The sequence below is a fragment of the Monopterus albus genome, unplaced genomic scaffold (genome assembly GCF_001952655.1).
Source record: "Monopterus albus unplaced genomic scaffold, M_albus_1.0 scaffold394.1, whole genome shotgun sequence".
Taxonomy (NCBI): domain Eukaryota; kingdom Metazoa; phylum Chordata; class Actinopteri; order Synbranchiformes; family Synbranchidae; genus Monopterus; species Monopterus albus.
In genome coordinates this window covers 202,211-214,724 of record NW_018128274.1, presented here as the reverse complement: position 1 = coordinate 214,724, position 12,514 = coordinate 202,211, and the positions used below count along the sequence as shown (strand labels likewise).

At 41.4% G+C, this 12,514-nt stretch overlaps 1 protein-coding gene across 4 annotated transcripts in view; it reads right to left on the bottom strand.

Annotated features, from left to right (window-relative positions):
* Nucleotides 1-12,514, bottom strand: part of LOC109951514 (diacylglycerol kinase zeta-like) — a 193,184-nt gene that overhangs the window by 52,696 nt on the left and 127,974 nt on the right. For all 4 annotated transcript variants that reach the window (XM_020586053.1, XM_020586054.1, XM_020586051.1 and 1 more), the window contains one exon: nucleotides 1,540-1,606. In XM_020586053.1, coding sequence (XP_020441709.1) covers nucleotides 1,540-1,606 — 67 coding nt within the window. The remainder of the gene's footprint in view (nucleotides 1-1,539; nucleotides 1,607-12,514) is intronic.

The following is a 12,514-nucleotide window of genomic DNA, read 5'->3' as shown; positions in this document are numbered from 1 at the left end:
AGAATTGCTATACAATATCATCACTTAGTTGGCTCGCCCCCTCCTCCACAGAAACGTCAACCGAGACGTCTCTCTCTCACCAGCTTTGCAGCTGGCTATAACGTTAGCCAAAACATGAGGAAAAGTCAAGGTGTGTGGCTGTTGTTTTCGTGGTGTGTATCTAAAACAATTTGACATAACATTACACATTAAGACAAATATTATGGTCACTTTTACCGTCATAATAACATTTATCCCTGACGGCAGCCTTTCTCTGCTTTAACTAACCTTGCATTTAACAGCCTGAGGAAGACATCCTGGCTACACTAACATCTTCTAATACAACAGATCTCTAATCAATATCTATCTAAGAAATTACCTAACACAACCCTCTCCAAACATCAGACACATACGTTTCTAAAGGGAACCACCATCTCACTTCCCCGTATTCCAGGCCAGATCATCACTCCACCTCATCCTTGCTGACATCACACTCACAACCATCCTGAATTCCATCCATCTAGACCATCCAGTGTAGCACAGCATTCATCGATCAATAAAACAGCTGGAAAATTAGTCTTCATGTATTCCAGAACACACTGCAAATGTTTCTCTTTGTGAGCTTTAGTTAGGGGTGGCAAAAATGCAGCTTTATGCACAACTGCTGAGTGCTGGAGGATCCTGCATTGATGGGTTCTTTCAAGCTTAACAATGGCTTTTTTTATAGGTGCCCTTTAATACTATACATCTGCTTGACGAACATTTCATAATAAGCCTTTATCTGACCAGATTCATCTGTGCTCTGAATCGCTCATAAATCTTTTCACAGTTTGATGATCTTTCCTCTGCTGTCATGAAATATCAGTGGTTTTCATGCCCTTTTGCAAGGAGTTGCATTATTTCACTGTTTCCATCTTTACACAGCTCTTTCTTCTTCCCCATGCTGCATGAGACAAATTAATAAGTGTTTGAGATTGATACCAGTTATCCAGCAATATGTGATGAATAAAGTAAAGCAAGCACTTTACAAGGAAAATCAAATTTTACTGAAATACTAGTGATACGTCTCTTGCATAATACTTTGGAGAGAGAGGTCTAGTTGTAACAGTTAACAGTAAACCTGTTTGTAATATCATTATAACAAAGTTTGTACTTTAATATTTTGTATTTATTATTTAAGATTAATAATTTATGATATGATAAGGCAGTTTTTATGAGACTGAATTCATGAGACTGTTTTGAATACTCAATTTGCACCTACAGAGTTTATCACTGTTGTGTTGCTGGGATAATTTAGCACCACAGTGACAAACAGTCTCTTCTGTCATCTCAATGTGATACACTAGCTGATAGAGAGGCTTCATTCTTTGTCTGGGGTGAAGAACAGACTTGTCTTGTTTTTGATAAAAATACAAACATATGCCTTATTGAATTACACTTACAGTACAAGTAAATGCATGCAGTTTTGCTGTTCTTGTCTATACATCAGGCACATGGGATCCTAACTTGAAAAAAGATCCTAATGAAAAAAGTACATTTCTAACAGTGTAATGTACTTACAGTCAAGGAAACACCACTTTGGAGATAATCTCTGTGAGGAAAGAATCTTTGGCTTGGCTGCATCCTCCTGAATGACAAACAGAACAGTTAGATTACTGTATTGCCATAACTAGCTGGCAGTCAGCTCAGCTGAAACGTGAAGGAGCAACAAGCTAGCAAATTGGTTCAGTGAGAAGAAGCAGATGGTTGGAAGAGGGGCTTGATTTCCTTGGTTAAGATACCCAGGGCTCAGAATCAGAATCAGAATACGCTTTATTGGCCAGGTGTGTCGGACACACAAGGAATTTGACACTGGTACATCGGCTCTCAATGTGCATGTACATATCCCCATGCAAGGGGCAAGTAAACAGAAAACCAACATAAGGCTGTGTAATAGCACAATAAGCAGTATAAACAGGCAGTAAACAATGCAGACAGACAAAGGAATGCTCATTGTGAAATGAGATAAATAGGAATAAAAATAGAGTACTTAAAAAATAAAGACCTGTATGGATCTGTATAGTCTGTACATTTACAGGTATTGCACTGAGGGTTATTGTCCAGTCATACTGTCATGGGTCAAGTGTTCATCAGAGTGACAGCCTGGGAGAAGAAACTGAACTTGTGGCTGGTTGTCTTGGTGTACAGTGACCTGTAACGCCGTCCAGAGGGGAGGAGTTTGGACAGATTATGTCCTGGGTGTGAGGGGTCTGCAGTGATCCTCTCCACTCTCCTTTTGACCCATGAGGTGTACAGGTCCTCCATGGAGGGCAAGCTTGCACCAATGACCTTTTCTGCAGTCCTGACTGTCCGCTGGAGTGTGTACTTGTCCTGTTTGGTTGCTGAACCAAACCAGACAGTGATGGAGGTGCAGAGAACAGACTTGATGATTCCTCTGTAGAACTGTATCAGCAGCTCCTGAGGCAGGTCAAACTTCCTGAACTGGCGCAGGAAGTACATCCTCTGCTGTGCCTTCTTGATGATGGTCCTGATGTTGGACGTCCACTTCAGGTCCTGGGACTTTACTGCTGATACAGTGCTGCCAAGTACGACGAGGGGGGGTGTGGTGTGGGGGCTCTTCCTGAAGTCCACTGTCATCTCCACTGTTTTGGGCATGTTCAGCTCCAGATTGTTGTGGCTACACCACAGGACCAGCTGCTCAACCTCCCATCTGTAGGCTGACTCATCACTGTCTCAGATGAGACCAATGACCATTGTGTCATTTGCAAACTTTAGGAGCTTGACAGAGGGGTCCTTTGAGATGCAATCGTTGGTGTAGAGTGAAAACAGCAGTGTGGAGAGCACACATCCCTGAGGGGCGCCTGTGCTTATTGTCCGGGTGCTTGACATGGTTTTCCCCAGCCTCACCTGCTGCTTCCTGTCTGTCAGAAAGCTACTAATCCATTGATAGGTGGGGGCAGGCACAGTGAGCTGGGTGATAGGTGGGGGCAGGCACAGTGAGCTGGGTCAGTTTGGAGTGGAGGATGTCTGGGATGATGGTGTTGAATACCAAGCTGAAGTCCAGAAAAAGGGGCCCGTGCATAGGTCCCTGGGGAGTCGAGCTGTTGCAAGATGTAATGCAGTGCCATGTTAACTGCACTGTCCACTGCCCTGTTTGCCCGGTAGGCAAACTGCAGGGGTCCAGCAGGGGGTCTACAATGTCCTTCAGGTGGGCCAACACCAGTTTTTCAAAGGACTTCATAACTACAGATGTCAGGGTGACAGGTCTGTAGTTGCTCTGTCTACTGATGGAGGTCTTCTTGAGGACTGGGATGATGGTGGAGCGTTTGAAGCGGGAGGAGACTTCACACAGCTCCAGTGACCTGTTGAAGATGAGTGTGAAGATGGAGGCCAGCTGATCAGCAAACACTTTCAGGCAGGAGGGGGTCACACCGTCTGGGCCTGGTGCCTTTCTGATCCTTTGTTTTTTAAAGAGGCCACGCACATCCTTTTCACAGATCATTAGAGGTGGGGGGCTGGAGGGAAGGGTGGTGATGGTGAGGGGGCAGTGTTGTTTGACAGACCTGCAGTAGTTATGTGTTTGGCCAGGAGCTGTTGTGTGCCATCGTTTCTTCCAGATCCCGTAGATTGCAGCTGCACCTCTGATCAGAATGTCCATACAGCATTCTTCATTGACAAAAATCGGAGAAAGGTAGTTCGATGTGGGGTATCTGATATTTAACAGGTCTTCTCTGATAAAAGTGTTAGGTATTTTTAGTCAGATAGATATTGGTTAGATACTTGATGTATTAGAAATGTTTAGTGTAGACAGGATGTCTAGCTCAGGCTGTTAAATGCTTAGTCATGCTCATGAGTTACTGTAGGTTGCTTATGGTCAAGGATAACTAGATAGAAAGTTGATGACTGTTAGAGGACAGGATGTTTAATGTTATTATTCTGACGTGTATAACTGTAGCCATAGCCATAATATTTTCTTATGTTTAATGTCATGACATGTCACTAGAGGTCGTGTTAGAATGTTTTAGCTACACACCACATAATCAACAGACAATCACACATTGATTTTTCTTCATGCTTTGACTATTGCTCTGGCCAGCTGCAAAGCTGGCACCGGGAGACGTCACGGTTTGGCGTCTCTCTGTGTAGAATGGGGTTAGCCCGAAGTGATATAATGTATAGGCCTGTTGTGGTTCGGGGTCTTTCATCTTTCAGCTGCCTGCGTGCATGTTGGAGGTGCAAGATACCTGAGCATGTAATGTTGATTTTTACCTGTGTTCATTGAATAAATCAGCACTGTTTTGAAGTTACTTGGACTGCTTCGTCTCTCAGAGTTAGCGTGGTGAAAAGTACCGGGTCCCAACAAAAGTAATCTGGGATGGGTTTAAAAAGACAGAGAAAACAAAGAAAAGCAACAAACACAAGAAAGCGCAAGTAACCAAGGCTGCCATCGTTGGCGCCATCTTCCTGATATCTCTGTTTTCCTGCAGGCATAATGCCAGCACCTAGGGCAAATGCAGTTCATATCATGAATTGTATATAAAAGATTGACAAGCCCACTGTGACATCACCCACTGGTTTTCTGAGGAGTGGTTTTGACGTTCAAGCCTGACCATTGCCATATTGGCAGTGCTTCACTATGCCAAAACGCGGCTAATCCAAAAATTGGCAAAGATGTGGTGCATGAATGGTGCTCTCTAGACAGCTAGCGGCCAGTCACCTGTGGCAGGACCCTCCCTTCAAAGTGGCCACACCCTTAATTAATGCATAACATTTAACCCCAGTATAATTTAAACAGGCAAGTTGTGTAAAAATTTGATTCAGCATAGAAGTTAAATTTTTAAAAAAGGAATCAGATTATTAAATTCAGTTTCAATCAGCTTGGAAATCTCAGAAGTATGCTGCGTGTATGGGATCTTGTGAAAGCTGTCCACACCTTCACATCCGCTAGCCTCATTACTGCAAGGTTTGAGGTTTGGTATCATTCAGACCTATTTTCATCCAGTCTCCAATTAGTTGAGACTGCTGCAGCAAGACTTTTAACAAGATCAAAAAAGAAAAACAGACAGCATATTATAGTGCGGCTCCTGCCTCGCTGCTCCAGCTCCCAGTGGAGTCTAAAAACCTTCAGTTATCAATTTGATGCTCATTTTGGAGGCTATGTCATCTTTAGTGTTGCTGAGTAGTGACAATACATTGTAATGACATTACTTACTTCAACTCCGTTCTCCAGTAGCAGTTGGTTTTATATTGGCAGCCAGTTGCAGTGTTTTTCCTCATTCTGTTACTATTTGAAGTTTTTCATCAAAGGTGCATTAAATAATTACATATTTTCAGCTGTTACAAGGTCTAGAGAGACTCAAAACAAACTGACACATCCTGTTTCCTATCAAAAATGCATGTAGCCACCAGTTCAAAGCTACCATTAGCAGACTAATGAGCCCCAGCTCTAGGCACTACAGCATGCCAAGTGACAAGGTTGACAGTGATGGAACAATAAGGGCTAGCAAAGCACTAACATTACACAAAGCTCGAATTTCTCCCTAAAGTAAATTCATACCAAAAGTAAAATCATAACCATGTTAATGTTACCAAAACAAGTGTGCTAGCTGTGTTAGCTTTAGATGTTAACACATTCAGAAATACGAACAACACATCTGAACCAAATTTGAGTTCTCTGGTTGCTTTCTACACTCTCTGTCACAAGGTCCAAACCAGTCTTAACCCTGGTTTTTGCTTTTTCTTTGTCCCACTGTCCCAAAATGCAGCTTCTTCATTTGGTAGCCACTGTTTTGAACTTTTAGTTGCTGAGACCTCCTCCATGGCTGGCTGTTTGAAATGACTACTCACAGTTCAAAAAACGCCTCTTATAACCTTCTCTGGGAGGCAGGTGACTACTCACAGTTCAAAAAAACGCCTCTTATAACCTTCTCTGGGAGGCAGGTAGTGCCAATATCTGGACCATCGACTGTAAAACCCATGGACAGTCTAAGAGCTCCAAGAAGTGAAGCCACAAAAACCTGATCACCCCCTGGTGGCTCATTGCAGTACAGATCATAAATCCCACCTCGTCCGTGTTAGCAGATGGAACATGAGCCACAATAAAAGCACAAATTAAATAAATTTTCCCCAAAGGTCAGTCTTGTGTTTACTGGTAGATATTAACATACTGACGTGTGTATAAGTGGCCATTTTTCTGGTAAGTTTGTTTAATAAGTGATTTGATGATATAAAATGAGGTGCATTTTTGTTATTTGGCAGCTTTGATTGGTAGTCTGATGCTGTCACTCCACTTCTGGTCATTACTGCAATTAATGTGGTTGCAAAAAAGCAAGACAGCAGCAACCATATTCATGATACGCATTTTGGCTTCATGTTTGCATAGTGGATGGAAATGGTGACACCATGTCCATTGTATACAGTATATGTCAGTGGTCTGGGCAAACTATCAAATCAGAGGGTAGAGAAGATGGAATAACAACAGAAGGGCTGTAAGCAGCAGGATGTTATGGAGGGGGGTTGTATAGCTGAGAGACATCAAGTCCTTTCCCACTTTCACTTGATTTATCAAACAAATCTTAGTTAAATCACCTTTAATTGTCTAAGTGAAATGATACTGTGATCTGAATGTTAAATCTGCACACTGGCCTCTCTAAATTTTAAAGAAAATCAGTGGTGGCCTGGCACCTTCAGTGCAATTCAGAATAACCAATTTAGTTCAGCTTTGCAGAAAAGGGACCGAATGTAAAATGTTGGCTTCCAATAAATGTGACAAGCAAAACAAGCCATAGAAAATAAATTATATTCCTTTCAAACTGCAGATCTTGCAAACAGGCTGTGACAGAAAGGCTGGCTTCAGTAAACACCTCTCCTGTTCTACTTCTATGCCTTTGTCTGTATTTATCTATGTCTGCTGTCTTGAGCCAAGTAAAATGCATGCAGCAAGGCTTTTACAGCAAACCTACAGACACTGAATCAAAAGCTGAACTTCTCTTTTCTTCTTCACCTCCTTTCTTCTCCATTCACTCATTTTCAACTCCTTACACATAAAGTTGTTGAGCTCCTGCTCTCTTATGGTGAGATTTAGTAAGCCTTCTGTACCAGAGTCAGTGGTGTTACCCACTGAGCTATCCTGTCTGCAGGCTCCAAGTACAAGATCTACAGAGGCCGGGGTCTACCATACCAGACAGAACCCTAGGTGCAGGCTGTGCAAAGATGCTCCTGAGACAATCCAGCAAATAACAGCGGGGTGCAAAATGCTAGCAGGCAGGGTATACGTGGAACGCCATAACCAAGTGGCTGGCATAGTGTACAGAAACATTTGTGCTGAGTACAGGCTGGAAGTCCCAAAGTCAAGATGGGATACACCTCCAAAGGTGGTTGAGAATGACCAAGCTAAGATCCTGTGGGACTTCAAGATACAAACTAACAAACTGGTAATGGCCAACCATCCAGACATAGTAGTGGTGGACAAACAGAAGAAGACGGCCGTAGTAATAGATGTAGCAATCCCAAGCGATAGCAACATCAGGAAGAAGGAACACGAGAAGCTTGAGAAATACCAAGGGCTGAGGACATAGCAGTGGTGGACAAACAGAAGAAGAAGGCCGTAGTGATAGATGTAGCAATCCCAAGCGATAGCAACATCAGGACAGGCTGTGACCTCCAAACTGAGAGAGTGGCTCCAACAGATCCCAGGAAAAACATCTGAGATCTCTGTCCAGAAGAGTGCAGTGCTATGAACAGCTAAGATACTGCGCAGTACCCTCAAGCTCCCAGGCCTCTGGTAGAGGACCCAAGCTTGAAGGAAGGAAAGAAAGTAACCAAGGAAATGGTAATGTAGCTAACATGTACTGAATTAGCTAAACTACATTAGCCAAGGAAGCTAGTTAGTTACAAAGTTACAAAGACTGTTAGCGACCAGCCACAAACACTGCTTCCAATGGATTGTTAAATACTAAGCATATGTGGGCAGACTGGATTCAACACTAACCTTCATCAGGGTTTGCATAATTCTTTCTGTTAATATTATGAAAATATCAATCATTATTTAACCTGACATGTATTACAGACAGTAAGTTTCCACCATGAATAGATTCTTCAAACTGGAAAAAAATACCGAAGAGTTTTAACTCTCACATAATGCAAGCCTGGAGGTCTATTAGTTCAGATTGTGAAACAGTACATGGTGATTATTTCTAAAATTCTGATGAAATTGTAACTATTTTTTATTATTTTTACTTATGTGATAAAGCAAGTCCTACTATAAAAACTTTGGGTTAATTCACAGCTACAGATTTTTCTTATTTCACTGTACAATGTACAAATGTACAATTTTCACTGTACATTTTCCATGTATTTTAGAAATACAGGAAAAATCTAAAATAAATTCTGTAAACTAGATTTTTTTTAATAGTAGTGTCTTAAACTGTGGTCAAAGTGCTGAAAATGGTCTTTTTCAACAGGTTGAGACTGCTGAAGTAAAAGCTCTACATGGGGCAACTTATCCCGACTAAAGAAAATGTGTTTTTGATAGTTAATGGTAAAACAAACATCATAAATCATTGATGTGATTGCATGGTTGCTATGCAGCACCAAGTCTGACAACAACTCATAAGCTGTCTTCTTAGTATTAGTGGTCTAACCAATATAGAAGCAGGATAGTGTTGTTAAAAATAACATTCCAGAGCTGAGCAATACTAATAAAATTAAAAAGCTCACTAGGAAATGTACCATACCATACCATATCAACTTTATTTATAAAGCACTAAAAACAACCAGAGTGGACCAAAGTGCTGTACATTGGAATAAAACAGTATAAATTATGTCTAGTAATAATACAAATCACCTTTAGGAAAAATGTATTTGTACTGAATTCTTAGTTTGGCTCACACCCCATCTGCTAAAATGGAGGGGGTGGGGTTTATGACCTATATTGCAACCAGCCACCAGGTGGCTACTGATTTCTGGTGGCTTCACTTCTGGGAGCTGTCACGTCACCCATCTTTATATACAGTCTAAGGGCAAGGAGCCTGAGCATTTAAGGCTTTAAGATATAAGGTTGGTGATTTTCTGTTTTGTTATTTTCCATGAATTTCATACAAACCAGCAATGAATTTTGTGTACTCCCTGTAAGATCTGTGAATTTATAAGCTCATTTGGCTCACTGGTCTGTGTTGTAGACCTCCATTGTTGTCAAAAATCTATTAAAAAACACTAGTGAGTCACATCAGTGCACAGGGTGACGTTCTTCCTCACAAAAACATAAGGCACATCTTTTTTTCAAAACATATCTTCAAAGGCTAAGGATGGCAGTCACCTTTACTGAAATAAGAAGGGGTCATTTGCATTATGTTCATGACCAGTACTCTGCTAGCCTCTCATGCTATAGCATCATGCAGAGTTGACTCTTTCTAATTTTCTAACATACAGTAGATATTGGACTTGATTTTATTAAGACAGGACATAATAAATTACACATCAGAGTAAACAGGCTTTATCAGGACATAGAATGAGTGGAGGGAATGAAAATCATTATTATGTCTGCACATGATTTGCCCCAGGAGTAGCATGTACAGTATATAGTAAATAAACAGGAACCCAGAATAGAGCCCTGAGGGAGTCCACAACCTTTGAACACAGCTTTTGATTTACTGATACTTGTAACATTCGTGTGTAGCATATCCACAAGTTGTGCAGCATGGAAACACCCCATGCGATTGGCTTCACATTAAAGGCCTGCACTGTGAGCAGCAACATTTGGCCCTCTCACACATCTCAGTCAATGGCTGCTTGTACTTGAAGTCAAACTTGGACCGTGTCAGCATTCTTTGAGACCAGACAGTAGTCATTCTTTCACTCCCCCTTCTTTTCATTCTTTTTATCCTTGACTGAGACTTAGAGCGCTTTGGAGAACTTTTTTCACACTGTGCCTGTCCACTCAAATGAGTCCATTGTGTCCAAAAACATCCAGCCCAGGAGCTCAGATGCAGAGGGGAGCAGGGCACAGCTCTGAAGAACTGAACCCTGCAGTCACACACGCTCGTGAAATGTAGTGTGTCAACTCCACTGGGGATGTGCCAAGAAGCATCCATATAGGCCCATATTGTGTGCTGAACAGGGTTGTGAAATAATGGTCTGAACGGAGCACTTTCCCAAAGTAAAAGAAAATTTGTTTCCTGTTCCCATGGTAACATGGTAATAACCCACTTTGGAACTTTCTTTCCTTAGTAATACTTTGAATTGGGGGAGGGATTCTGGGAGAAATTACTGAGCGGAAATGTGGGTGGTGATGGGGAAGAAGCGGAGAGAGCGACAAAGAATGTCCGAGTACTGTATGTGAAACAAAGAAACAGGGGTTGTAAAAGAAAGTGATTAGACAGCATACAGTACATTCACTATTGTGTGTGTGTGTACATGTAATGTGCATCTGAACTGTAGCCTCTTTGAAAATGTAAAGGCACTTCAGAAAGTGAGTTATATTATAGAAGATTAAGTATTCTTTTAACAAAAGCCATATGTGTCGGATACTGGCTTTTCAATGTTTTCAAAATGCTACTCCTATTCTCTGAATGCTCATATAATACTCAGCTGCTACTCCCACCCTATAGCACTTTTCCAAAACTGACACACCCTTCATGAGCCTTTTTTTTCAACATCTTACAAATCCTTTGTAGAAGTTAGTATACACACAGTTTGCCAAGGAAAACAGGCATTTCCTATTCAGAATTCTCCCTCCTGCACAAGAATCAGTCTTCTTCTGTAGGATATGTCTCTAGATCCTTAACACGCCCCCATCCTTCACATCTAAATTATTCCATTACACCCACTATCTGACCTAACTTTGTCTGAGAGCCCAGACTCTCCACCTTGACTCATTGCATATGACTAAAAATATATGTCAATATGCTAAAGCAAAACTGATTAGCTTAACTGGTCACAGCAACATAACTGTTTAATTCAATAAATGTTGTATGCCTTTCTGAGAATCTTTTTAATCTCTAACCCTTAACCATACTGCATTTGATGCCTAAACCCAACCACACACCGGACGCAGGATGCAAACTCTTATCTAGAGTGTTAGTTCTTGTGTTTATACGCACACCATCTACCTTAGCTAACCCCCTGTGCAATGCAAGAAACCAAAACATATTTGGTGTAACCTGTTAGTAGTAATTTTTAGTAATTACATGTCAGATAGTTCATGTGGGCTTTCTGGAAACCTTTGCAGTGTGAGATAGTGTTGATGACAAACACTGACCAAAGTTATGCAGTAATTGTTAAATTCATATATGACTGTGATAAAGAGAATATTGTTGACATAAATGTACACACACCTCCCTTGCTTTTTAATGTCACTGGGCACAGGCTTTATGTCAGGGTCTCAGTTGCAGAAAACAAAATCTTTTTGTTGGACATGTTATTACTTGTCATTTGGTTGAAATATACTGTATGAGGGATACATTTTTGTTACATAGAGTCCTGATGAGGATCCCATTCAGACGCTAAGACGTATTTGCCTATTCTTCAGTCTTTAATCTAGTTTTAACTTCACCTTTTCTGACTTCAGATCATTCATCTTGTAAGTTTTATTCATTTTTGCTTTTTTCACATTGTTAAAACATCTGAAATCAACAGGAACATAACCTTGTTACAACATACAGTATGACAGAATTGTGACTCCCTAGCTGCACCCTTTGTTATTTTTTCCAGTGCTCCATATCCAATGTCTGACCTCACTCCACCCAGACCAGTGACCTCTGACCTCATCTTTCATCTGTGCATCTATCTGCTCCTTATCTCCAGTGAACTTAGAGCCTTTCGACAGTGCTGATTCAACCTGTGGTATCCATGTGGTAATTTAGGTTTACAGCTGTCATACTTTGTCACATTTTACTTTCACCTGTCCCTTTCCATTTGCAGCCTCTTTAAACATACAGAACCTTGATTAAAACCCTCATAAAAGCTTAACAAGTTCTTCTGTATCATCTTGGCCTTCCTGGCCTTATCTGCCCTCATGTATACCGGACCACTTAAACCCTGGCTTTATGGAGTCAACCAGCAGTTATTCTTTTCATCATACTGACACAGTTTTTGGTTTAACAGGTACAAAGAGCAACACCCTCTAACACTGACTCTGCTCCTGTTGTTTTCACACACATGGGAAAGCATTTACACAGGCATTTCCCAATACCAGATGGTCTCATAGCAGGTCAGTGACTCAGCACTGTCTGCAGTGGGCCACTGCACCTGACAGGAATGTTCCACACACCTGTAAATTGTCTGCACGCAAGTGTTGTTCATCTGTGTGCACCCCAATGAGTAATCATGACATTCTTTGTGCCTTTCCAATCCCACAATGGCATTGTGAGCTTTCTGGTGTGTGCTGCATATTCTCACATCCAGTCAGAGGTGTCACATATATGATATTGTTGAGTGAGTAAATGACTGAGAAAGCTGTGACTGAAAGCTGTTGTGTCAGAGGGAGTTTTCATGGATGCCTGTTCTACTGAAATTCCCTAAAAAGCCTCCAGTTAAT